Source organism: Camelus bactrianus, chromosome 6 (genome assembly GCF_048773025.1).
Source record: "Camelus bactrianus isolate YW-2024 breed Bactrian camel chromosome 6, ASM4877302v1, whole genome shotgun sequence".
NCBI lineage: Eukaryota > Metazoa > Chordata > Mammalia > Artiodactyla > Camelidae > Camelus > Camelus bactrianus.
In genome coordinates this window covers 53,746,629-53,772,199 of record NC_133544.1, presented here as the reverse complement: position 1 = coordinate 53,772,199, position 25,571 = coordinate 53,746,629, and the positions used below count along the sequence as shown (strand labels likewise).

The following is a 25,571-nucleotide window of genomic DNA, read 5'->3' as shown; positions in this document are numbered from 1 at the left end:
TAGATGCTTGAAACTTTCAGCCCCACCTCTAGGGAGGGAGAGGGAATGGACACTGAGTTAATAATCAATCATGTCTACGTGATGAGACCTCCATAAAAATCCCTAAATTAGGAGATTCAGAGAGCTTCCAGGTTGGTGAGCACATTCAGTGTGCTGGGAGGGTGGCACACTCCAACACCATAGTAACAGAAGTTCCTGCACTTGGAATCCTTTCAGACTTTACCTTATTTACCTCTTCTTCCAGCTGTTCTTCTGTATCCTTTAACTACCCTTCATAATAAACTCATAAATGTAAGTAAATATTTTGTGAGTCAGTATAACTGTCAAATCCAAGGAGGGGGTTGTGGGAACCCCTGATTTATAATCAGTTGCCCAGAAGCATGGGTAGCCCAGACTTGCAACTGGTAACTGAAGTGGGGGGGCAATCATGTAGGTCAAAGCTCTTAACTTGTCTGTGCTAACTCCAGGTATCGTTGGAACTGCTTAGCATGAAAAACTCACACATTTGGTGTCAGAAGTGTTTTTAAGAAAAACCAGTTTTTCCTATTAGCTTAGATGAAGGTTGGAAAAAATATTTTTTTCAATTATATGAGCTATGAGTTCTAAGTCAGGTAGTTCTACTAGTCATTATGAAAATTTAATAGTTAATTTACTATATTAAGATTTTTTTATTCCTTTGAAAGCTGATTATGACTCAGTGGGACTTAAGAAAAAAAAATTCGCCCTCTGGTCAAAGAACTAATTGGTAGGTAACCACTTAGTAAGGAAAAGAACAGAGACTAAAATGCCAATCATAAGATGAATAAGACTAATACTAAAAAAAAAACAAAAACGAAAAATGTCTCCTTTATTCTTACCTTTTGTCCCAGGAATTCATTCCCAATATACTAAGAAGCAATCTGCAATAATAAAATGCCGATTGAGGTTTCTGAGGTGTTGGTTCATCTTGCTCCACAGCTTTCATGTTTAAGTCATTAAAGTGTTTTTCAACAAATTCTTTTTCCTCCGTATGTTGTTTAAGGATAGCATTAATAACATCATTTTCCTGTTTTTCAGAAATGCACACAGGTTGTGGAGCAGGAATATTAAGTGAGATTCCAGTTCTCTGTAAGCATTCAGGACTAGTTACACCTAAATACTGCAAAAGCTCGTCAAGAACATCTTCTTCATCTCTTATTGTATCCCAAGTTGGTACAGTTTCTCTAAATCTTCTTTTAAATTGGAGGGAAATCCCATCTTTTACTGTTAGGTCTTCTAAGCATTCATTAGATGTAGGAGGCTCTTCTGGCTTCTCTTGGTGAGACAATGAAAGTATGAGAGATGTAGGTTCTGACAAGCCACTTACAAGAGGTGGTCCATACAGGATGGCAGAGTCCCATGAATATTTTCCAGAAAGATCACGTACTATAATTCTGACATTTGAATTGGCTGATGCAAGGCCAGCAGATAAACCTCCTCCAGGTATACTCTCTTCTGATCTGATCTGGATACAGGACACTAAGGTTGTATTGTTCAACACAAAGAATTGGATATTTGGACTCTCAAAGAGTTCAGGAGAAAGTTCAGTACTTTCACTGTAATGATTGTCATGATTTTCACACACCTGACTTGTTAACATAGCAGGACCACCACTCATTGGATAATGGCCCAAGTGATTTACCAGATGTGTAATAACAGTGCGGGCAGCTATAGAGATTAATCCTTGCTGCATCTGAGTTTTCACTAGAAATAAAAAATACGAGTGAGTGGAATACTTCTGCTTCCTAGGAAGTCATATAACAATGAAACATTAGACCAAAAATGGGGATTTCATCACATTATCAAAGTCACATTCAAATATTTGACTAAATATTAACATTTCCAATTTAGAGCCTATACTACAAGAACGATGGCAAAGAAGACAACTGCTTTTTGATGAAGCTTTGTTAAATTTTATACAAAAGCACTTTTTGAAATTTTGCTTATGGATTCATAAGTTAAACTGAAGCCCTCAAATGTACATCATACCTTCAAACCAAGAAGTTTCAAAAGTATTATAAATCACTTGAAATCACTTAGTGCCCACATTAAAGTCAATGAAATCCAACTGAAAAGTTTATCTCATGAGGAGATTCACAAACAGTTTGCAGCATGCCTTAAATGTCATTTAATTATGGCTGTTATGGATGATGCAGAAGTTTCAGAGAAAAGTGATCTTTCACTAAACTTTAGGAGTCAGGATCAGTTTAAACAGTGAGTCAGTGTAGCTAGCATATGCCAAGGAAACTTTACTTTAAAGGAAAAAATATTTTATGGGCCTGCTTATGTATTAAATTTTTCTGAGTCACTAAAGGAAACACATAAGCATATCCATACAAGTAACTTAAAAAAACAAACAAACAAACAAACGAAACAGAGGAAATGGTAAAAAGAGAAAACTCAAGGCATACAGTCATAAGAGGTCTGAAGAGACAAGGTGCATAATGTCAGGATTCTGGAGGAGAAGGAAAAAGGAGTGGAGTGGGAAAAGAAGACAGAGAACATAGAAAGCAAGTAAAGGTTCCAGGAAGGGGGAAGTGGAGATAGACAATAACTTGTCAAAGCCCACTAGCCAGAGACTGCCCGTGTGATTCTAAAGAGAGTTGATGTGGAAGCCAGTTATAGAATGAGTGGTGTCAGGAAGTGGGGACAACAGGGTTAACTTAATATTTTTCATCTAGGAGGAGAGCTGTCATTGGTAAAGATGTACTAATCACTTTATAGAGGACGTTTAGTTGTGTTTGTGTATGTGTTGATAGTGTTCCTGTCTGTCTTGGTTATACAGAGGATTACAGAATGATCATATCTCTGTATTGTTCTACTAGTTAGAGTGATATTGTCTGAGTATTGTTTATATTCTGAAATTTAATCCTTTGGGAATACTATGGTCTAGCTGTCAGAATAAATATAGATTTGAAAATGTCCTGATGATCAAAGTATTATCTATATACAAGCAATTTGTTACTTTTAAGTGTATTATGTGATGAATTTCAGTAACTGTATAAAACTGTGTAACCACCAACATAATCAATATATAGTCAATTCTCACATCAAAGAAAGAGAAATTTTATTTTATATAAATTATACCTCAATAAACCCAACTTAAAAAAGTTTATAAGGAGACTAGGTTGTGTACTGCTGATAAGATTACTTTAAAAGAGGCAAGAGAGGAACAGTGTTATATTTTCGAGGCCACAGTCATCAAGATTGAGAACTAACACCACTGGGTACAGGCAGAGTCAGCAACAAATCAGCTGCTATGCCATTAATATGAATAACACCTTCAATGGTCTAACTCTAAAAAAGAACAGTTTTCTTTGAGCTTTGGTTGATTCTGAAATGTCACTGAGTATCAAAATTTTAATCTCTTTCCATTAATAATTAAGTTTTATTTTACATACATGTATATATAAACATTTTTCAGTTTACTTAAAAAGTTCCAATTACATCGAGCTGTTCTTTGATTACAATTACGGCTAAATCTGAAATTGAGTTATTCAACATAAGATAACAGCACTACTAAATGATTAACCTTCATTTAATCCTACATTTTCAAGACCTATTATGGTACAGTAAAAAGATATGCCACTGAATGATGAGAAACAGAGGGGTGACTTGAATCTAGTGTTTGCTTTCCCTCCTCTAATTCTAACTTAGAATATAATGAATGTTCACACTGTAAGGGACCTTACAGATAATCTAGCCAGTACTTCACATTTTGCACGCGAGGACAAATGGGTTCACAGAAGTTCAAGGATTTGCCTGCCATAGAGATTTCACATCAGGGCAGTGTTATTTCCATCTTTATCACAACTCTAATTTCTTTTTTTTTTTTCTTTTGTTAAACTGCCCTTTTCTTTTGGTAAATCACTGTGACATTTAGAAACAATGAATTCAAAATTAGTTTTTTTCCATATACAGTATCTTCAAAAAAGTGTTACTTAGCATAAATAATTAAGTGGCCAAGATCAATTGGAAAGGCTCATTTAAATAAGACTAAGCCATATTTTAAATGGTAATATAAAATCATTTTTTTTTTAGTTTTTGATACAGGAAAAACATTTTCTGTTCTTATTTTCTTTTTCCCCTTCTTTTTGAGCGATAAATTTAGAAAGGTGAATCTTTTTTGCAAAACATTTCTGAAGAAGTGAAAGAGTGTAGTTTAATAGAAATAGATTATAGAAAAGAGAAGAATTTCTGACTTTGTCTCTAGTTTCCTCTGTGATCATGGGCAAATCACATAAAACTTCTTAAACTCCATTTTTCCCTAAGAATAACACAGACTTTTTGTAAAGATGAACTGAAAATTCATATACAAAGCTGGATATAATAGAAATAATAAAATGATTTCATTTTGAGACCATTGTAAGTAACATATTTTATGAGTTTCTTTTTCAAACTTGCTTATAAATAAACTGCAAGAATGAGCCAGCTCTTTCCCTAAAACATAAAAACCTAAGTCCAGGTACCAGTTCATCCTGCACATGCTCTTCCCAAGGGAAGAAATAATGAGAATGCAGTTTGAGCTTGTTCAATAATGTCATAATTACTAACATTGAGAACACTTAAAAAGTAAATTTAGATTTCAGCTGTGGGTAAAAACATTTTCTTTCCTAAGCTGCTTCTCTAAATTCAGGATAAACAGAGGGATAAAAACCTCTCAACTTGTTAATTTGGCAGTTAGGTTTATTTAGATTTATTTTTGAATTGTAAGCTACAGAACATATCTCTGTTCTACATAACTACTTAGATATAAAGAAAACATATGAAATTCTGATTTAAAAATTCTAAATGAAATTCTAAAATAACCAGCCTTGTAAGAAAATGTAAAATGAAGATATCGATGCTTCTAAAGCTTTGTGTAAGTAGCATTCATTTAAATAAGTCTATTCAAGGTTGTCTTTTCAGATTGTCAGATTAAACAAACCCTACAGCATTTCCAGCAAACCCATAATTACAGATTATTATGGCATACAAAAGCAGCAAGACATAAAAAGCTGCTGCAATTCACTGCACTGTAATAGAACATGCAGAGGAAGTTAATTTTGGCAAATGCTTTAAATACTAGCTTTGCATAATATGTATAGGTGAAACTATAATTAAGACAGAATGAATCCTTTGGAGCCTCCTTTCACTCTGACCCCGCAAATGATGACTTTTTGCTAATAAGACTACTGCCATTTGACAAAAAGCCAACTTCACTACCTTGCTTTATTCTTTAGTAAATTTAATAATTATAGCTACTCCTGCCAATAGTTCTCTAATCAGACTTGTTCAATCCAATACTGAGCTTATTAGGGACACTCTATGTTTAGAAATCTTGGCCAAAAAGTACTTGAAGATGATGAAGCATGCCTTAGACAAGGGCACAACGATTAGCCATTTTGGCCACATTAAAAAAAAAACAACCCACAGCATGTAGTCCCTACAGACACAGAATCACCTGCTGTTAGCTCACAGCTGTTTCTAAAAGGTTCTGCATTTATCTGGTCTTTTATACCTTTAAGAAAGTCCAAAGGGAGAAACTTTAATACATTTAGACAGTAGTATTTCACAGAGTATTTGGTATCAATATAAAGGTTATCTGTTAAAATCTTTAGCTTTGTGTCTTTTACAGTGACTATTAATGGCACAGAAAATTTTGCATGAAATACATTAAAACTTCCCTTCACATAAATGAACTATTTAGTTTAAGAAATACACTATATTGCCCTGAGTCAAACTTTAACAATTTACACCTTTAAAAATGCAAAAAGCAACTAATATTTTCATATAACTTTGTTTTTAAGTAAAATAAACACTTCATTTTACTATGTCAAATCTAAAGAAATAATTATGTCACCTGTATCAATTACTGTTTAAATTATTTTTCTATACTATACTACCCAGTATATCTCTATTATATCTCAGCTATAATTTAAATCTTATATTTCTATTTCACTTGCTATATACATATTCTAGACAAACTATTAGAGGTACTTGTGGTCAACCCAAAGCCCTAGTCCTACTTCCTTGATCTGTAACTTCATATCTTCACTCACAGTCTATGTCATCAATCCATTACCATGGCCATATCCTACATGTTTTAATCATTTACAACTTTTTTAAAAGTCGAACTCTTCCTTAATAGCTTACTCTTTGATGACAACCTCCTAGTCTAGTGATTTCCCAATTTGGTTTTGTGGAGCCCTTGAAGAGAGCTCTTAGAGACAAATGGGAGAGAGATCAGTAGAACCCCATGCTTCCACCCTGCTGCAGCTCTATTTCAAAAAGTTTCACAAAAGGGACTTTCTTGTGAAATTTATTAGAAGAGGTTCTACTGCTTAAAAACTCATTTTAAAAAAACACTGTCCTAACATACTGATACTCTCAGTGGTTCTCAACCTTGGGTGCTTATTAATTATATGCTAGGTTTTAAAAATCCCAGCAATTCCAGATCAATACATCAAAGTCTCTATAGATGGGACCAGAGCATCAGAATTTTAAGATGCAGCCAAGGCTGAGAACCACTGTTCTAACTTCTTATTATCAACCACATCTACTTTCTGACTCATTGGACCACTTCTCTTTTCTTCCAGCTTATTAGCCATTTCCTAGCATCAGTTCAAACCTTACCAAAACCTAGATTCCATGACTAAACCATATACCAATTATTCTGAAAGCCACTGTACTCATGTATTTCTGCCAGATCCGCCCTACTGAATGTTGCCTGGTGTAACCAAAACTTTGCAAATTCCATTTTCTATTGGGCCCTCAATAACTTCTGTCAATCCTCTTAATTTAGTTCCTTCTTCTTTTTGGTCTCAGAAGAAGGGCTAATATTAGCAGCTGACCCCTCAGGAATGATCCCCTCATTCTATTAATGATCCCCCTACCATCTTCCTTCTCAGCTTATAATTCAACTCTCTTCACCCTTAAAACTCTCTTAACCCAGAATAATCTTTTAGCTTACCTACTATCATTTTTCTTTGCTTTTTTAAATAAACAGTTAAATTTTTTAATAAAGAGTACTTTAAAAAGTTGAAGTATAGTTGATTTACAATGTTGTGTTAGTTTCTGGTATAAGGAGTACTTCTGATACATGGCTCTATTTCCTTAACGCTTGCTTCTCAACCCACAGCCATCCACTTCTATCTCCTTGTTCTCTGCTGAAATTAAAGCAGTCTTTCTCTACTTGACATCTCTATCATTTAATACCGTTGGCCAGTCTTTAAAAAACTTTCTCTTCTTTTTGTTTCTGAGAAATTACTCTGATTTTCCTTCCTTTTCAACTTGTTCTTCTCAGAACACACACACCCATGTAAATATGTATTCCTAACAAAGACCTCTCTGCTAAGATCTAGATCTGCATGTACAATGAACTGCCTGCTAGATCTCATCATATGAATATTCAACAGGCACTCTGAGCTAAACCATTCCCAATACTGCCCTCCTTATTTCCCTTTCAACCCTCTAAACTTTCTTACGTTCTTGGTCTAGTTTGGGGAAAATCTAACCAATTCAAGCCTTTAGCAACTCCTGCTAGGCCTACTGCAACAGCGTCATGACTAGTCTCTCTGGTCCTGGGTTAACCTCCGTAAAATCAATCTAATATACTAGAGACCAACAAACTTTTTCTGTAAGGGGCAAGAGAGTAAATTATCTTCAGCTTATGGGACACAGTATCTCTGTCACAACTACTCAACACTACTGTTGTTGCACAAAAGCAGTCCTAACAATACATAAATGAACAGCATGATGTGTCCCAATAAAACTATTTACAGAAACAGGAGGCAGGTATGGGCCATAATTTGCTGACTCCTGTAAAATACTACTGTCTAAGTGTTCTTAATACTAATTTAATCATGTATAGCACCTCCTTAAAACCTTCAATAATTGCTGGGTTCCTCTGGGCTACCTCTGTATCTTGAATGTACTTTTATTCCTATATGTACTCATATCATAAGGTTATTTGTTTACATCTTTCTCTTGTATGACATAGTAAACTCTCTGGATGCAAAAACAATGTAGTTAAAGAACTTATCAGAATAGCTTAGCTGGAAGTATAACAGGAACATCATCTCTTATAATTAATAATTGTATATCTGAAATTATTTCTTAAAATAAAAATGAACTTATTAGCTATAATGTACATGGCAGGGTAAACAATTACAAAGTAAGCTACATTATCCTCCTGAATTACTACTAAGGCCCAAATCATACTTTGGGGGAACCCAAGCAACAATACTGTCCTGAAGAGAATTCATTTTACCTTCTGTTACTGGCTGGAGTTTAGAAGATCGTTCTGAATCAGGAGAGTGCAGAGGTTCAGGCTCTTTCAGACTTTCCAAATGCATAAAAGGATCATAATCTACAGATGCCAAATCAGAGAGACTTATTGGAAAATACCTTGGATTGCTAAAACATTGAGCTCCATAAACACACCCATGTAATACCTGAAAACACAGGGGAAAACACATATCAAGTTTTCCTTTTCAGTGAAAATAAATAAATAAAGGTAAAAGGAGAAAATAAGTCAACTGGTAATACAAGAGCTTGACAAAATTTTAAATACTTTAAAACTTAGCTCTTCAATCAAGGTAAAATTTAATCTTGAAAAGAAGAATGAGCAAAATTTAACTAATGATTCTCACATTCAACAAAGATTGACTTCTTTCAAATTCTGCAATGAAATAACACTGTCTTGTAGGAAGTACTTTTTAATTATTCTTAGGTACTACAAAATAAGCCTACATTCTTTGAAAATACCTAGCTCTAAAACAATAAAAATGTAATACTAAGAAGTGCTATTTCTTTAGTTTTTAAAAACCCTTGGTTACCAAATAAATAATAAGGCAAAGAAGTTTACCTTATAAATACAATTGAGGACAGATTTTTCTGTTCTATCATTTTCTGCTCCTGTAGCATGGACTGGTTGGAGCAGTGTCTTTAGAGGTAAGGCCATGATCCAGTCAAGAAGGCACAGAAGTAAGGATACAACCAACTAAAACAACAACAAAAAAGACCATCATTATTGTCAACTCATAAAATAAGAGTTTAATACTTAACAGAAATTCATCAACTTATTTTGTTTTCTAAAACTTATTTCAGGAACTAACAACCTGAAGTTCCACTCTTAACATTTACTTACACTTAACTGATTTTAACATGTACATGAATATTACTGTGGATTTCTTTCTTGTATTTGGGGGCAAGCACAATGAAACCTTCAGCATAATAAAAACAGGAATGTTGAAAATTAGTTTTAAATGAATATAGAAACAATGAGTTTAAAAGACAATGGACATCAATTAGCTATACTTAATGCACAAAGAATGGAACACAAATGAAAAGGTTTTAGTCCATATGTGGTGTATTAGAATCATTTCCACATTCCTTTTCTAATTTAACACCTCACTGAGTAACCTGCCAGAAAGACTATCTTAACCACTTTCTGCAACTGTTACTAATTATATTAAGTGAATCCACTGGACACTTTTAAATTAATGGATGTTATAACCAAAACACTTTTACCCAAAGTGTAGAGCAAAATAGCATTATCTATGTGGTCCATTTTACTGAATAAAGAATCGTAATTAGTGCCATAAAGTGTCAATCAAGCAGCAATAAGAGATCCACTGATCTTTAGAGTCAAAGTCCAACTCTGCAACTCAAGGAGTAATGCTGGTCTGAATCTCCCAACATATCCTCCAAAAGAATGATAAAGAACAAAAAGAACCAATAAAATATCACAAAACCTCCATCCTCAATATAACCAGAAAACAGAACATCCAAACTTCAAATTATCTGTAAGCAGAAAACATACACAGCAAACCCAACAGCCCCTTTCCCCATTGCAAACTTTCATGAAGAGTGAGGACAGTTTGGGAAAAACTGTGAAGAGAGAAAGGAACTAGGCACCAATCAAAAAACCACGCCAGGAAGAAAAGATCCACCCTAAGTGTGAGAATATTGAAAAGTGTGTACTGGTAGGTAGGGTACTGAGTAAAAAGAAAGTACAGGAAAGGTAATACCTTGGAGGAGAAAAATTTTAAGAGGGAATGGAGAGACATCCTGTGGAAAACACACAGTGAAAAGAAAAAGCAAAAGATAAACTTAGGACCCTGCAAGACTTAAAAATTTTTTTTAAAAAACTAACAGACCTACAATTCTTCTCCTCCTTAAAAACAATCATCCAATAAAAACACTATACTTTGTTAAACTGCCAGAAGAGAGAGCTCTTGAAGTAGGAATCTTCTAAACCACCCCAAGCCACCAACCTTGTCCATAGAAATGCAGAGGTAGTCTTCATCTATACAAAACTACTATAAAAAGAAAACAGAAAATGAGAATCTTGAGCAATTCAGCTGATGAAAATTCCCATCCCCCAAAACCAATAATAAAGCAGAAGAAAACTAAAACAACATTCTAATCTAAATTTTAAAATTTTAAACAAACATTGAGATATAGGGGACAAGGAAAACTTAATCTTAAACCAGAAATTAAAAAACTAAGAAGACAGACCAAAAAGGGAAGAACTGATTCAAGTCAGGAGAAAAACTAAAAAGGGTAAAATGATATTAGAAAAGAAGCCTGATCACTCCTTGGCCTTTGGGCTAAGATCAAGTGTAGAAAGGAAGCCTGAGCTATAAGATGCCTAAAGAATAAATTTGAAAAAATTAAAAGAAAATTTTATTAATAAGGGGCATTGAAGAACAACAGGAAAGCAATAAAGAATAAAAATGAGATAAAGAAAAAGGTAAAAAGTGTCAGAGAGAAAAATATTGGAATGGAAGAAGGAAAAAGAATATTCTATTTATATATAACTGGAGTCCTGAAATCTACACACTGACAAGACCTACCAGATTCAGGATAAATTGACCTGCAATCATCAAGTGTAATACATACCCTGGTAAAACTTCAAAAGTAAGATCTTAAAAAAAAAATTATCCACCTATCTATTTATCTATCTTCTTAGAGTCTCCAGGGAAAAAGATGAAATAACTTACAAGAGAATAAAAATGGCATCAGATTTCTCAAAACCAATATACAAAGCTAGGCAATATAAAAAGAAACAAAAAACCTCAAGGAAAATAAATGTCAACCAAGGATTCCATGTCTAGCCAAGTATCAAGTATCAGGGTTACAGAAAAAAATTTAAATATGCAACAGTTCAGGGAATTCTGTATTCATAAGCCCATCTTGAAAAATAAAGTGAATTTCATTTAACCAAGAAGTTGACTGAGCAACTTCAGCAAAAAGATTAATAGTATCTGATATATTTAGTTATAGATCTAAGATTAAAAGAAATAAATGTAGAGATGAGTGTAGAACAATCATTTGTTATATGACATGCTACATGTTATGTGTAGACATAAAGTAACTAAAAATGAAGGTGAAGAGAGAGAAAGAGAACAGTAACATCAGCTCATTTATTAACATACAGGCAATACGTAGGAAATAAAGGGTATCATTAAATAATCATGAACCATATCTTACAAAAGGTTAAGTAAGAAAGCAAGGAATAAAGGCATTAAAAAAGGTATATATATATATATGAAGGTAAGCACAAGAAAAAAGTACAAAATGTCCTGAATACCAAAAGAAATTTTAAAAATAGATCAATGGAAATATATCATGTAGAGAAAGAAACAGAAAATATAACATGCATAATAATCATAAAATTAAACGACAGACGTGAGATAAAAAATATAATAAAGTCTCTTATAAGAATCAATTTAACTTGCCTAATAAAAGAAAAAGATTTTCAATTTGGCTCATAAAGCAAGACCCAAATATATGTTGTATTCAAGATATAGTTAAACAAAAAGATTCAAAAAGACTAAAATTAAACAGATGAAAAAAGATATATTAGGCAAGTTAGAATTCAAACCAAAAGACATTAATGTTAAAAGCTGTAATTCAAAAGGAAGATAAAACAGTTATGAATATCCATATATAAAATAACAGTGACTACCTTTACAAAGCAAAAACTACAGTAGATGCAAGGAAACAGAAACATTAACAACAGAAGTCTTTAACACATCATTCTCAGTACAAAACAGATCAAGAAGACAAAATATAATCCACATTAAGAAGTTGCTTGAGTGGGGGAGGGTATATCTCAGAAGCACTGTGTTTAGCATGCACAAGGTCCTGGGTTTAATTCCCAACACCTCCATTAAGAAATAAACAAACTAATTACCTCCTCCCACTCCCCCCATTAAAAAAAAGTTACTTGAGATCTTCAATAATGTTTAACAATATTAAAGGGCCCCTGTCATCGAAACAGTCTGAAAACGGCTAGTAAAGAAACTCAAGAGACAGACATAAGTAATTATAGAACTTGATTATTCAGTAAGGAGCAAAGATGAACTTTTTAATAAAGGGAACTCCGAAATCTGGTTATTAGTTTGGAAAAGAACAAAAATTAGATCCCTATCTCAAAACATAGAAAATAAACTCCAAATGGATGAGGGATAAAAATGTAAAAAATGAAGTCATACAAATACTAGAAGAAAATATGAAAAGGTTTTCTACCTATGATTCAAAATCTAGCTCAACTGAAAGAAAAAACTGATAAACTGACTACATAAAAAATAAATCATTTTCCATGATCCGCCACAAGAAACAACAACAACAAAATCCACCATACGCAAAATCAAAAGACAAATGAATGGGGGAAAATATTTGCAACATATATCACAGTGGAGAGCTAATATCCCTAATATGTAAACACCTGAGGGAAAAATACCAAAATCTAACAGAAAATGTATGAACATATGGATGGATAATTCACAAAAATGAAGTAAAAATTAGGCCATTAAGAAATATAAGATAAGAGAAAAGTAAATGAAAACTATAATGAAATACCATCATTTGTCTATTAAATTGGCAAAAATGAAAAATATGACATACTGTGAGATTAGGCTCTGGGGAAACAGATACTCTCACAGTATGCTTGTGGTAATGCCAATAATTAACAAAATTACGTATCTGTTTACCTTCTGACCCAGCAATTCCACTTCTAAGAATATACCCTGAAGACACACTCCAAAAATGTAAAAATACATAGGCACACAGTTAGTCACTGCAGCATTGTTTGTAATTGCAGAATTCTGAAAACAATCTATATGTCCATACATGGAATAGTGAGTTGAATAAACTATGGTACATTCTCACAATGGAGTACTAATATTGTAGAGCTGCAAAAAAGAACATGGAACGTCTTCATGAAGTGATGTATTGTGAATTTTCAGGATATATTGTCAAGTGAAAAATCTAAAAGTGCCACAGAATATTTAGAATGAGGTATTGTACCTTCTGTGTAACAAGGAGAAAAAAGAAAATGTAGTTTATCTGCTCATCTTTCCAAAAAAAAAAAAAAAAAGATGGATAAACCATAGATTAAAAAATATAAATAAGAGCAACAGGAATGGGGGAAAAAATCTGAAATGGAATACAAATAGCAATGCACTTGTTAACAACTGCTTCTTTGTTTCAGAGTTCTGTGAGAGTTGTGAATGCAAGCCCCTTTGGCTTTTAGAGCCAGGTGATTTGGGGGCCTATTCCTTGGGTGGCAGGCTTAAAAGACTGGGTGCAAGATGTATAGTCTAAACCCCTTTCTCCTCAGAGAGAAGATGGGAGTTTGGGGTTCCCTCCTGATTGTATGGAGCTATGCTGGGGGTAGGGTTATGTCAAGAGCGTGTCTTAGCCTTTCTCACATGTTTTTGATAGGGGTTATTTTCTCAGTTGCATGATACACAGGAGTCACTTGATTAGTTTCTGGATTTCTCTCAGAGGGAATTGCTCCACATGTATCTGTACCTCTGGTGTGTCCAAGGGAGGACGGAAGTTCAGGAGCATCCTATGTCACTATCTTGGCAACCACCTCGCTGCCTGCTGTTACTCTTCAAGATGTTATGTTTTGCTAACTCTTCTTACTCTGTAACTTCTCCTTAAGTGATCTCATATATTTCCACAATTTAATACAACTCTTGTGTTGACAATGTCAGTAATTGTTTCCAGTCTTGAATTTACTACTTTAGGTATATAGCTGCTTTGCTGGTGGTCTCTACCTGGGCATCACTCCTTACATGCAATACAATGAAAACTGAAATTCATCTTTCTTCAACTACCCTGATCTTTTTTTTCCCTTCATTCTTGACACTGGTGGTGGATTCCACTTTATCAGTATTTACACTTTAATCCTTTTGCCTTAGTTCAGAATATCATCCATCAATTCTTATTGAGATGACTGTAATAAACAATTACCGTATTATTCCTTTTAGGTCCCCTTTCACATGTTCTTACGTGTTCTTTCACAAATCTTACATTTAACTGTGTATTAAAACCCTTCCAAAAAGTCACTTTCAAAAACAGGACTTTCACAGAAGTCCAAGGTTTTTACATGGCATCCAAGGCCTTTCATATCCTGACCAGTTCATATCTCTACTGTCTAATTTCCCAACTGTGAACCATGTATTTCACATCCTATAATACAGAACTGCCTATTGTTTTCCCATAACACCCATGCCATTTTACACCTTCATGATCTTACACATGCTATTACCTCCACTTGGAGTAACTCTCTGACTCTACTCCTCATCTCCATCTATGGAGAAAATTCTATTCATCTTTAAAGAATTTTTCCCTTAACAAGCTCTTCTGCCTCGATAGTTAATTACTTCCTCCTCTGTATCCTACATTGTCTCAATAAATTTTTCTGCTTTTTATAGTAAGTACTTACTATACTGGATTGCTTCACTTGTCTCTCTAATCTTTAAAATCCAGGAAAGCAGGGACTATCTTAATTCTATCTGTTTCACATGCTCCAAGCAGAATACCACACACGTATTTTGTGATCAATGAATGTTTCGTGAATTAAGTGGGCAGGGAACAAAAACCTGTAGTGGAGTTTTTTCATATTAACAGCTAGGCTTTTGGAAAACAAAGATTATCAAAAAGAGGTAGCCTATTAGTTCTCCAGATATTGTTCACAAACTGGATTTGGAATCCTTAACCATAGTTTAAGACACTAAAATGAAGGACTCTTGGCCAAAAAATGGAGCAATAGAGTCTTTTAAAGATGGGGAAGAATGTACTTATCAAGAGTTAGACAACCTGATCAAATGAGTTTTAAATTAAATAGAAAGAAGAAGGATAAAAAATCTTGAGGTAAACTATTGAAATTAGTAATATAGGAGACAGCAGGAAAGACTAAAAGTGTAAAAGGTATTAAGCCACACAAGAAAATAACTGAGAATAAGTCCAGACACATAATAACATCTGTGAGTTCTATAAATTAATAGGCAGAACATATGTAATAAAATATATTTGAGATTTCAACAGAATATGACTAAGAGATGGTAATACTTTGTTCTGGAGAATAGAATTCAAGACTGAGATGAGAAAATGGAAAGGAATAGGATAATTTTCAGAGGAAATTAACAGGATCTAGAGAGAGCAGTGATGTCTGAAGAACTTTGTGCAATGATGGAAATGATGTATATCTGCCCACGTGGCTACTGAACACTTGAAATATGGTTAGTACAAACATGAAATTACATTTTTAATGTAAACTTTCAAAATGATTTTATTTGAATTTGAAGTCACAAGTGGTTAATAGTCACATGTGGGTAGCAGAGATCTAGATTCTCTACAACATGTTATCTGCAATGCCTGGTGTGCAATAAAAAATTAACAGACATATGAACAAACAGGAAAATGGAACCCAAAGTCATGAGGAAAAAAGTTCAATGAAAACAAACTCAGCAATAAATCAGATATTGAATTTAGGAGATAAGGACTTTAAAGAAATTATAATAAATATATCAAAAATCTATGAGAGAAGATGGATAGAATTAATGAAGAAATGCAGAATTTCAGGAAAGATATGGAAACTATAAAGAGAAACTAAATAGAAATTTTAGACTGATAAACACAATATTTAAATGAAGGAATCTCATAATAAATACACCGAGGTAAATACAATCTTGTAGAACTTTTTGGTGGCTAAAGGGCATGTCTTCTCCAAAATACCGTATCTCTAAATATTATCTATACTCCCCTTAATGGAAATTCTTTACTTTCTACCAGTAACAGCTATATAAAATGCATGGCTGCCTTTAGAGTGGATGAATTTCTCAGAATTGATAGGTTTCAGGCAATAACAAGACCATAACAAGTGAAAAAACTATAAATGTCCTCCCAGGTTCGTTACAACCCTATGATTTAATCTTAAACTTTATCAAATGACCACGATTAACTTGAAATATGAACTAAAAATATAACTTAGTTACACATAATGAAAAGATATATTTCACATTATAATTAACTTTAAACACAAGACTAATTAATGTTTACCATGTAAATATATATACCATCACAATTTAAATATATTTACTAGATAACCACATATTAAATATCAAAAAAATTTAAATTACCCTCTTGTCCATTTCATATGATGAAGCTTCTGTACTTGGCAAAAGATGGGTAATGGTGGCTATTAGAATCTGCACGAAATGAGAAAAAAGAAAGCTCAAACTATGTCAAACTAATGGTGCATCCCAAAACTTAAATGTTAATGCAAAAGTGATATAAAATCTATTGCAGAAAGTTTATCTAAAATACATTAACACTGTTATTTCAAAGTAATTTCTAATAGGTCAGCTTTTCAACTACACTTGACTACCAATCATTTACAATCCCAATGTACAGAACCAAAATTATATATGCTCTGTCAACTGTAAATGAATTTCTTACAAATTCAATTCATAAATCAGTATGTATAAACACACAAATAATATATGTTCTAACAGAAAAAATAGAAGATTTGGGTAAGCAAAAAGGTTTATAGAAACACCTGCAATTTATCACTCAAGAAATCTACTTTGCTTAACAAATTAGGTATAAAAGGAATGTACTTCAACATAAACACCATACATGACAAGCCCAAAGTAACATCATCCTCAATGATAAAAAGTTAATATCCTTTTCTCTAAGGTCAGGTAAAAGACAAGGATGCCCACAGTTGCCATTTCTATTCAATATAGTACTGGAAGTCCTACCACAAAAATCAGGCAAGAAGAAGAAATAAAAGGCATCCAAATCTGACAGGAAGAAGTAAAATTACTTCTGTTTGCAGATGGTATGATCCTATATATAGGAAACTATAAACATTCTATCAAAAAACTGGTAGAACTCATCAATGAATTCAGTCAAGTTGCAGGACACAAAATCAACATACAAAAAATCAGCAGTGTCACATTTCCTGATTTTAAGCTTTATTATAAAGCTATAGCCATAAAAATATGGTACTGATAGTAAAGTACTAATATAAAAATAGGCATACAGACCAGTGCATCAGAATAGAGAGCCTAGACATAAATCCACATGTATACAGCCAACTAATCTTTGACAAGAGTGCCAAGAACACACAGTGGGGCAAGGATAGTCTCTTCTATAAACAGTGTTGAGAAAACTGGATATTCACATGCAAAAGAATGAAACTAGACCCCTATCTTATACCACTCACAAAAATTAATCTGAAATGGATCAAAGACTTAAATATAAAGACCTGAAAACAATAAAACTCCTAGAAGAAAACATAGGAAAAAGGCTCTTTGACATGGGTCTTGGTAATTTTTTTGGAAATTGTACCTAAAGTACAAGTAACAAAATAAAAAATAAACAAGTGGGACTACATAAACAAAAAGCTTCTGCATAGCAAAAGAAACCATCAATAAAGTGAAAAGACAACTCACAGAATGGGGAAAAAACACCTGCAAACCATATATCTGACAAGAGGTTAATATCCAAAATATACAAGGAACTCATACACCCAACAGCAAAAATAACTGAGTAACTAAATTTATAAATGGGCAAAGGATCTGAAGAGACATTTTCCCAAAGACATAGAAGCAGCCAACAAGTACATGAAAAAGTGCTCAACATCACTGATCACCAGGAAAATGTAAATCAAAATCAAAATCAAAATCAAAATCAAGTATCACTTCACATTTGTTAGGATGGCTATCTTCAAAAAGACAAAGAGATAACAGATGTTGGTGAAAATGTGGAGAAGAGGGAACCCTTATGCCACTGTTGGTGGGAATGTAAACTAGTACAGCCATTATGGAAAACAGTATGAAGGTTTCTCAAAAAATTTACAATGTGGTAGGGGATAATAGCTCAGTGATAGAGCACATGCTTAACAAGCACAAGGTCCTGGGTTCAATCCCTAGTACCTCCATTAAAAAAAAGTTAAAAACAGAACTACCATATAATAAAGCAATCCCACTCTTGGGTATATATCTGAAGGAAATAAAATGAGTATCTCAAAGAGATACCTAAACACCCATGTTCACTGCAATATTACTCACAATAGCTAAGATATGGAAACAACCCACATGTCTTCCACTGGATGAACGGATGAAGAAAACGTGGTGTACATATATACACAATGGAGTATTATTCAGCCATTGAAAAAAAGAAAATCCTGACATTTGTGACGACATGGAAGAACCTGGAGGGCATCATGCTAAGTGAAATAAGCCAAAGACAAATCCTGTATGGTATCACTCATATGTGGAATCTAAAAAAATCGTATAGTAATGAATATCTGAAAGTTGCTAAGAGTAGACCTTAAACATTCTCACCAAAAAAAAAAGGGGTAACGTGAGGTAATGGATGTGTTAATTTTCTTGATCTTGGTAACCCTTCTATAATACCGAATCATTATGCTGACACTTTAAATATTATACAATTATATTTTTCAATTAAGTTGGGGGAAAATAAATTTACTTTCATCTTTCCAGATATTTTGGTGTCTTAAGAAAGAAATAATTGAAGGCTGAAAATGTCAGGTGTTGTAGGAAGCACAGACCAACTGACTGTCATGAACTCTGACATCTCAAAAAAGCACCCTGAATTGCCATTATTTGGCTATAAAAAATTTAAGGAAAATTGTTAATTAATTTTACATTTCAATGTATCCAAATCTAAGGATCTTTAACAAGTCATAATAAGAAATAAATGAGAAATTACTTACTTGAATAATTTTCAAAGGAGAATCAGGCTGGTAAATCTGAAGTCTAGGTACATAATGAACCAGCATGTGAAGCATGTTACAAGCTACATGGGCTACTGTTTTATTAGTAAACTGTTAAAACACAAAACAAAACAAAACACTGTTATAAAAAATTTCTTCCTGAACTATTATTCATCAGTGCATTAGCTGCTGAAAAAATTTAAATTTTATAGATGTTTCTTTTTGTCATTTAATGTTTATAATGGGATTTTAATAAATAATAATAGTTTAATACTATTATTAGGACGATAAATATGTATCTGCAAAATAAACAATCACTGTACATTCCAAAGATATAATTAACTTAATTTTTTCTTTGTAATATTTGTCCTTATTAAAGTTTTATCCCATTTTCTCTTACCTGGATTTCTAGAATGGCCTCTAAACTGCTAATCTTGTTATCAATCTTTTTCCCATTCCAATCTACTATACACAATACTTTCAAATTATCTTCTAAAGAACTGCTCTGATGCTGACATTCTCTATGCTTTAAAACCTTGGATGACTCCCCAATGGTATAAAGCCAAACTTTTATGCTTGTCTCTGTGACCAAATCTCATCCACTCTTCAAGCACTGTCCACATGTCTCCTCTTTCCAGTCTTCTCTGATACCTAAGTAAAAGTGACCTCAGCTTCCTCCGAACTCAATCATCAATTTATATGCACCACTCACTTGGTTCTCTCAGCTTTTTATATTCTGCTACTCTTACTTGAATCTTTTTCAGCCATCCAATTATTAATCTCTTGAATCTAGTATTTTTTTTTCATTCTGGAGTCCCTCACTTTGCCTAGAAAAGCACCTCAAACATAGTATACACTCAGAAATACCTGTTAATTAAGTAGTATTTGTACTTTGTGTGTTTGGAGTTCTTTACAGATACTGTATTACAAGTCTTAAGACAAAAACAGTATCATGTATCTTTTTACAAATAAAAAAATCCATTTATTCATTCAGATGCTTCAAATAATTAGGTTATTATTTCTGAACAAACCTAATTCTGGTCACAAAGAGCATATTTAACTTGAATGATAAAGCCAAAAATTTGAACAGGTCAAGAATTCAGGAAATAATGAAGATCAGAGTAGGTTAAAAAATACTGATTAGGAAAAGAGAAACAACCCTACATATGTTGTTAAATGGCTGGTTTTCTTTCTAGGAGTCATCCATATGCATCTTAGGGACAAAGCCAAATACATAAGAAGTTGAGATAAGATAAAGTAGGTCATGACTAAGATATCCTAAATTCAAGAGTAGAGCCACCCTTAAGGAAAAAGTCAGAATTAAGGATATAATGTAACAATAAATTAATGAAAACATCTATTAAATATTTTATTTTAAAAGGACATAAGATATAATTAACATTTGGAGAAAAATAATGATGCATTCTATACTATCTTAATACAATCCACGACCCACTAAATGTATTATTATTATTTTTTTTACCTTTAAGGAAACACAAATTACATTCAGAGCTTCCTTAATTTGAGGATGATGAGACTCATGGACTAGTTCTTCACAAATCCAAATACCTAAACTGCAAAGTGCTACACATCTGCAAAAAAGGCAACCAATAAAGACACAAATAAAAGTAGCGAGCCTTTAAATGAAATGAAATCACCACAACCAAAACACCCACAACCAAACCACCTAGAATGAACATTAACTGTTTAAGTGAATTAATTAAAAAATATGCAACTGAATTAAAAAGCTTCCTACATTAGCTCTCTGTAGGAAGATACAGCAGGAGGAAAGCTCATCCCCAAAACCCTAAGCCTTATTTTCAATTATAATTTATTACCAAGATCATAGGTAGGGGTAACACATAGAGGATTTTTCTAACAAACCCATATTAATACATTGATATTGTCATAAAGCATCCCTTAAAAAATGCAATCTGATTTCAAAAAGGAAAGTATAATTTTATTGACGTGATAGCAGTAAGATATTATTTTCCTATCTTTAAAATTTAACATAGCTAGCTACAAATTCTTTTTAAAACAAAGTGGGAACACACATAAAATTTATACACTTTATAAAGGTATTCCAACAAAAACAGGACTTGCAGAATTTCTGTCCCCTAATGTCTTGTGAAATTTTAACTCCCTACTTCAACTGAGTTTCAGCTTGAAGAACATAATCTGATGATCAGAATCAGTAAGAATTCTACTAGCGCATTCAAATACAGGCTTCTTATGAAGCATACAATGTTTCTAAAAATAAAAGATCAACTCCTTCTAGTATCCTGATATATCCTGTATGTCCTGATACTGTATTCCTAAATTAAAATCAGCAGAATGCTAAATTTCAGAACAATTCAAAGCAGAAATAGTTTTCTTCCTGAATATAACGGATCAGAAGTTCTTAGGTCCCATCTTTCAGTCTATCAGTGATAATGCTACTGATTTACTATCAAAAAGTGCCAAAATGCTTCTAAGTGAAGTCGACTGCTTTCTTTCTTCCCTACTGTTGTCCACCCATAAAGCTTACATGATATTTATAGACCTATATAGCCAAGTGTCAAGTTTAGCAGTGGAAGGAGCTGTAATCCTTAAGTAACAATAAATTCTGAAGAGAAGCAATGTTCTCCATGGATGCAGCTAACTAAGGCATTGTAAAGGCACAGGCTGGGAATACAAATGCTTAAACTGTTTTTGTTTTTAAAGAGGGTTAAATTCAGTCTGTGTGTCTACAGTTTCCTACATTCTTCAGGTTGTTAAATTAATCTAGATTATTCCCAGTATGGCGCAACTCTCTGCTCCTGGTCAGATTTGGGGGTATATGCTTCTAAGATCTTATACACCTAAAAGGTATAGGAAAACAAGTTTAGAAAATGTTTATGTTCAACTTCTGGGATTTATCTATACTGTCAATACAAGCCATCATGTTAAAGACTCCCAAGTCTACTTTTGACAATTATGTTTTAGGCTTCAATATTCTTTCACTTGAGAGGTAACGAAGTTTTAAAAAAAGTAGGGGTAGAGAGGACGGGGCAGTTCTAGGTTCAGATCTAGAATATGAAGCTCTAGGTTCAAATCTGGTTCTGCCACTTATTACTTATGCATCTAAAAAGGCACTGAAGACAAACTGCCAGGGTTTAATCATGGCTCTACATTTTCTGGGTGATAGGGTAGATGAGAAATTCTCTAGGCTCCCATCTATAAAAAGAAAGATACAAATTATACCTATCTCTGAGAGCTGTTATAAAGATGAAATGAGGCAATAAAATGTTTAGAACAGTGGTTGGCACATAGAAAAGGCTTAATAAATGTTAGCTTTCTAAGCCATCAGTTTCCTGGGAGCAAAATTGAAAGAATAATGATGATTCCAATAATTTCTTAGAATTGTGTAAAGATTAAATGAAATAATATTATAGGAATATCTTTGTAAACTTAAAAAGTTGTCATTACTAACATAGAAAATGCTAGAGAAGTAATACTAAAAATCATCAAATTTAGGGCTAAAGCTAACAGAAATGAAAATATGGAATATGGAAAGGACAATGTCATTTTCTGGAGTAGGTGACCAGTATTAAATTAGAATTAATGTTAAAGAAGAATCTACTCAAAGAGATTTGTTTTTAGTAAACTTGGCTATTATGTAAAAAAATTTGCAACTGAATTAAAAAGCTGGCACTATGTCTCATTTAAGCAAACTGCTCATTTTATATTATTTTTAATTGTGGAAAAGAGATTTAAGTTAGAACTAGAATCCAAATTGTCAAAGTCATGATCTGTACCTTTATGAGCCTTGGGTCAAAAAATGTCCAGATTATTGTAAAAGAAGCTTTGCAGAAATGTCGGTCAGAGAAATACTAATACAGATTACTGTTGAGGCTAATGACATACTATTAGAATTAATTTCAAGAAATATAAAATGTAAATTAATATATTTTGAGGAAAAGAAGGAACATGGAATGCTGTTGGCAATGTGCTGATTGAAAGCTCAACCTTTTGGGGAAAGGTTTAGTAAAACAGAGAAAATTCCACAGTTTTCATTTCTTAATAAGACATTTAAAAAGGAAAACATTCTAAAATCTTATTACAGTCTATTTTTAAAAATCCTGATCAAATATTTATAAATATTAATACTTATTATTTTCTTAGATCTATTACTTTCTACAATAAAAATATTTTAATTTAATTCAATTTAACGAACATTTATTAGGCAACTACTACTATATTTCAAGGTATTGCAGAAGAGACACTGACACATATAATCTGAAAGGAAACCAAAGTGTACTTATACAAAATTAAAAGAAATCATTTTAGATACAGACGGTGAAGCTACTGAAGAAGGTGACCAGGAATTTATTTTTTCCTGAAGGAAGGTTTGTACTTAAATAATGAAAAAAAGTATTTAATCATCCAAATAGTTTATATCTGTAATTCAGAATACTTTCCGTGTATCTGAAACAATCTGGGCTACTAAATAATTCAATCAACTTCTAAAATAAGATTCCAAACACAGAACGGTTATGTCAAGTTTTAAGACTATCTGACCTACCGTGCAGGACCAGAGGGCTCATCTCTTGCCGAGCTTAATACAGTTTTAATTATTAGTTCCTGAAATAAAGGAGAAATAGTAGCAATGACTAAGATTTTATTCACTTACTTAACAAATATTTATTAAATAGCCACCACAGGCCTAGGCACTGTGCCAGGTGCTAGGGATACAATACTGAAATAAAACATTCTTTATTCTCATGTACCTACTTTAATAGATTCCAAAGTTATCCTTAAAATTAGCTAAATAAATAAAATGTCATGGTCTGAATGTTTATGCCCTCTCACCAAATCCATCTATTGAAATCCTAACCCCTGAAGATGAAGGTATCAGGAGGTGCTTAGGCCATGAGGGTAGAGCCTTTATAAATGGGATTAATGCTCTTATGAAAGAGACTCACAGAGCTCCCAGAATTTCTTCCACTCTCTGAGGACACAGAGAGAAGGCACTGGCTCTGAACTATGAAGAGGGCCTTCACCAGAATGCAGCTATGCCAGAGTCTTGATTTTGGACTTCTCAGCCTCCAGAATGGTGAGAAATAAATTTCTGTCACTTACGAGCTACCTACTCTGTAGTATTTTGGTATAGCAGACAAATAATTTTTGAAATTTATAACGAAATGTGTATTTTAAAAAAAATATTTTTTCCTCATTAGAATAGTATTAAAAAGCTTACTATAAGGATAATTAAAGGAGATTTAATAGCTCAAAGGTATGAACACTTTTTCAAACTTTTAAAAACTTTGAAAGTCATCATTTAATCATCACCTCCTCTAGTTTGAAAATTTGTAAAACATGATAATGTGTGAGTTCTGGATAAGTACTAATTAGTAGTTAAAATGATTTTTAAAAATCATTCATTCATTCAGTCATTAAGGATTTATCAGCTATGTAGACTGTAAGCTCCTTCAGAGGAGTAACATTCCACTTAATCTTTGTAAACTTAGCATCTAGCTCAATGGCTGGCAATTAACAGGTACTTAGAAGCTATCCATTGTTTAAGCCAAGAGCTTTCTATGTAAGCTTTCTTTTTTTAAAAAAATCACTTCAGCCATTACTGCCTATATATAATGACAAGCAAAGAACAAGGCCACTCTGATTATGTAGCTCACATACAGCAGACTAGAACTAAGCCCAAACAAACTCAAAACTACCTAAGCAAATAGAAACTCTTACCTATCCTTGACCTTCAGGATCTTCAGAAAATAGAAGAAACCAAAGCCATTACTTCCCTAAAGACCAAAGGTCAATTTGTATCATTTCTACTAAGTATCACTGTAAATCTACACTAGCCTATACAATTTTATGTTTATGTGAAGTTCACTTGTTTAACAAATGTTTTCTGAGTATATTCCACGTGCCAAGCAGTATGCTAAGCTCTGAGGACATAGCAGTAACTAAGACCCTGTGGTGTTTATTTGTCTAAAGTATAAATCAGACACTAAACAAGTAATTACAAATGTGATAAATGTTGCAAAGAGAAATATAGGTGTTATGGAAAGTACATGTAATACTCCTGACAAAAATCCAATTAAAAATTTCTTTCAAAGAAAGCAAAAGTTAAAAAAAAATCAGCATGATTTCTTAAGAGATAGAATGCCCCTCTCTTGTCCCTTCTTTACTCTCTTTTCCCTTCTAATTCTAGGTACCAATTCAGGTCAGAAAGAGACCACCTGGCAATTACTGTAACAGGCACAAATTCTTAGGACTGTTAAACCTGTGAGAATTTATAATATATGGGTATTCAGTTAGAGACAGGTCTTGACTTAGTGATGGAATTATTAACTACTAGACACATTACACTAAGGGCCTTTATCCTAACCGGGAGACCTGATCATACCATCCCCTCCACCATGGGCAAAGAATACTGAGTCCAGAGGACTAAAGACGCTTATCATGTCATACCTTCCACTTCAAACAGAAGTTAATATAACCTCTAAAGAGGCACAAAACTACTTTTCACCAATTTTTTACTTGAAAT

At 33.1% G+C, this 25,571-nt stretch overlaps 1 protein-coding gene across 10 annotated transcripts in view; it reads right to left on the bottom strand.

Annotated features, from left to right (window-relative positions):
* The window catches only part of RALGAPA1 (Ral GTPase activating protein catalytic subunit alpha 1), a 204,395-nt gene that overhangs the window by 70,514 nt on the left and 108,310 nt on the right, over positions 1–25,571 (bottom strand). For all 10 annotated transcript variants that reach the window (XM_010967048.3, XM_074365642.1, XM_074365640.1 and 7 more), the window contains 7 exons: positions 23,592–23,650; positions 20,532–20,640; positions 19,049–19,159; positions 16,443–16,511; positions 8,867–9,001; positions 8,270–8,453; positions 858–1,722 (listed from right to left, as the gene is read on the bottom strand). In XM_010967048.3, the coding sequence (XP_010965350.3) occupies positions 858–1,722; positions 8,270–8,453; positions 8,867–9,001; positions 16,443–16,511; positions 19,049–19,159; positions 20,532–20,640; positions 23,592–23,650 (1,532 nt within the window). The remainder of the gene's footprint in view (positions 1–857; positions 1,723–8,269; positions 8,454–8,866; positions 9,002–16,442; positions 16,512–19,048; positions 19,160–20,531; positions 20,641–23,591; positions 23,651–25,571) is intronic.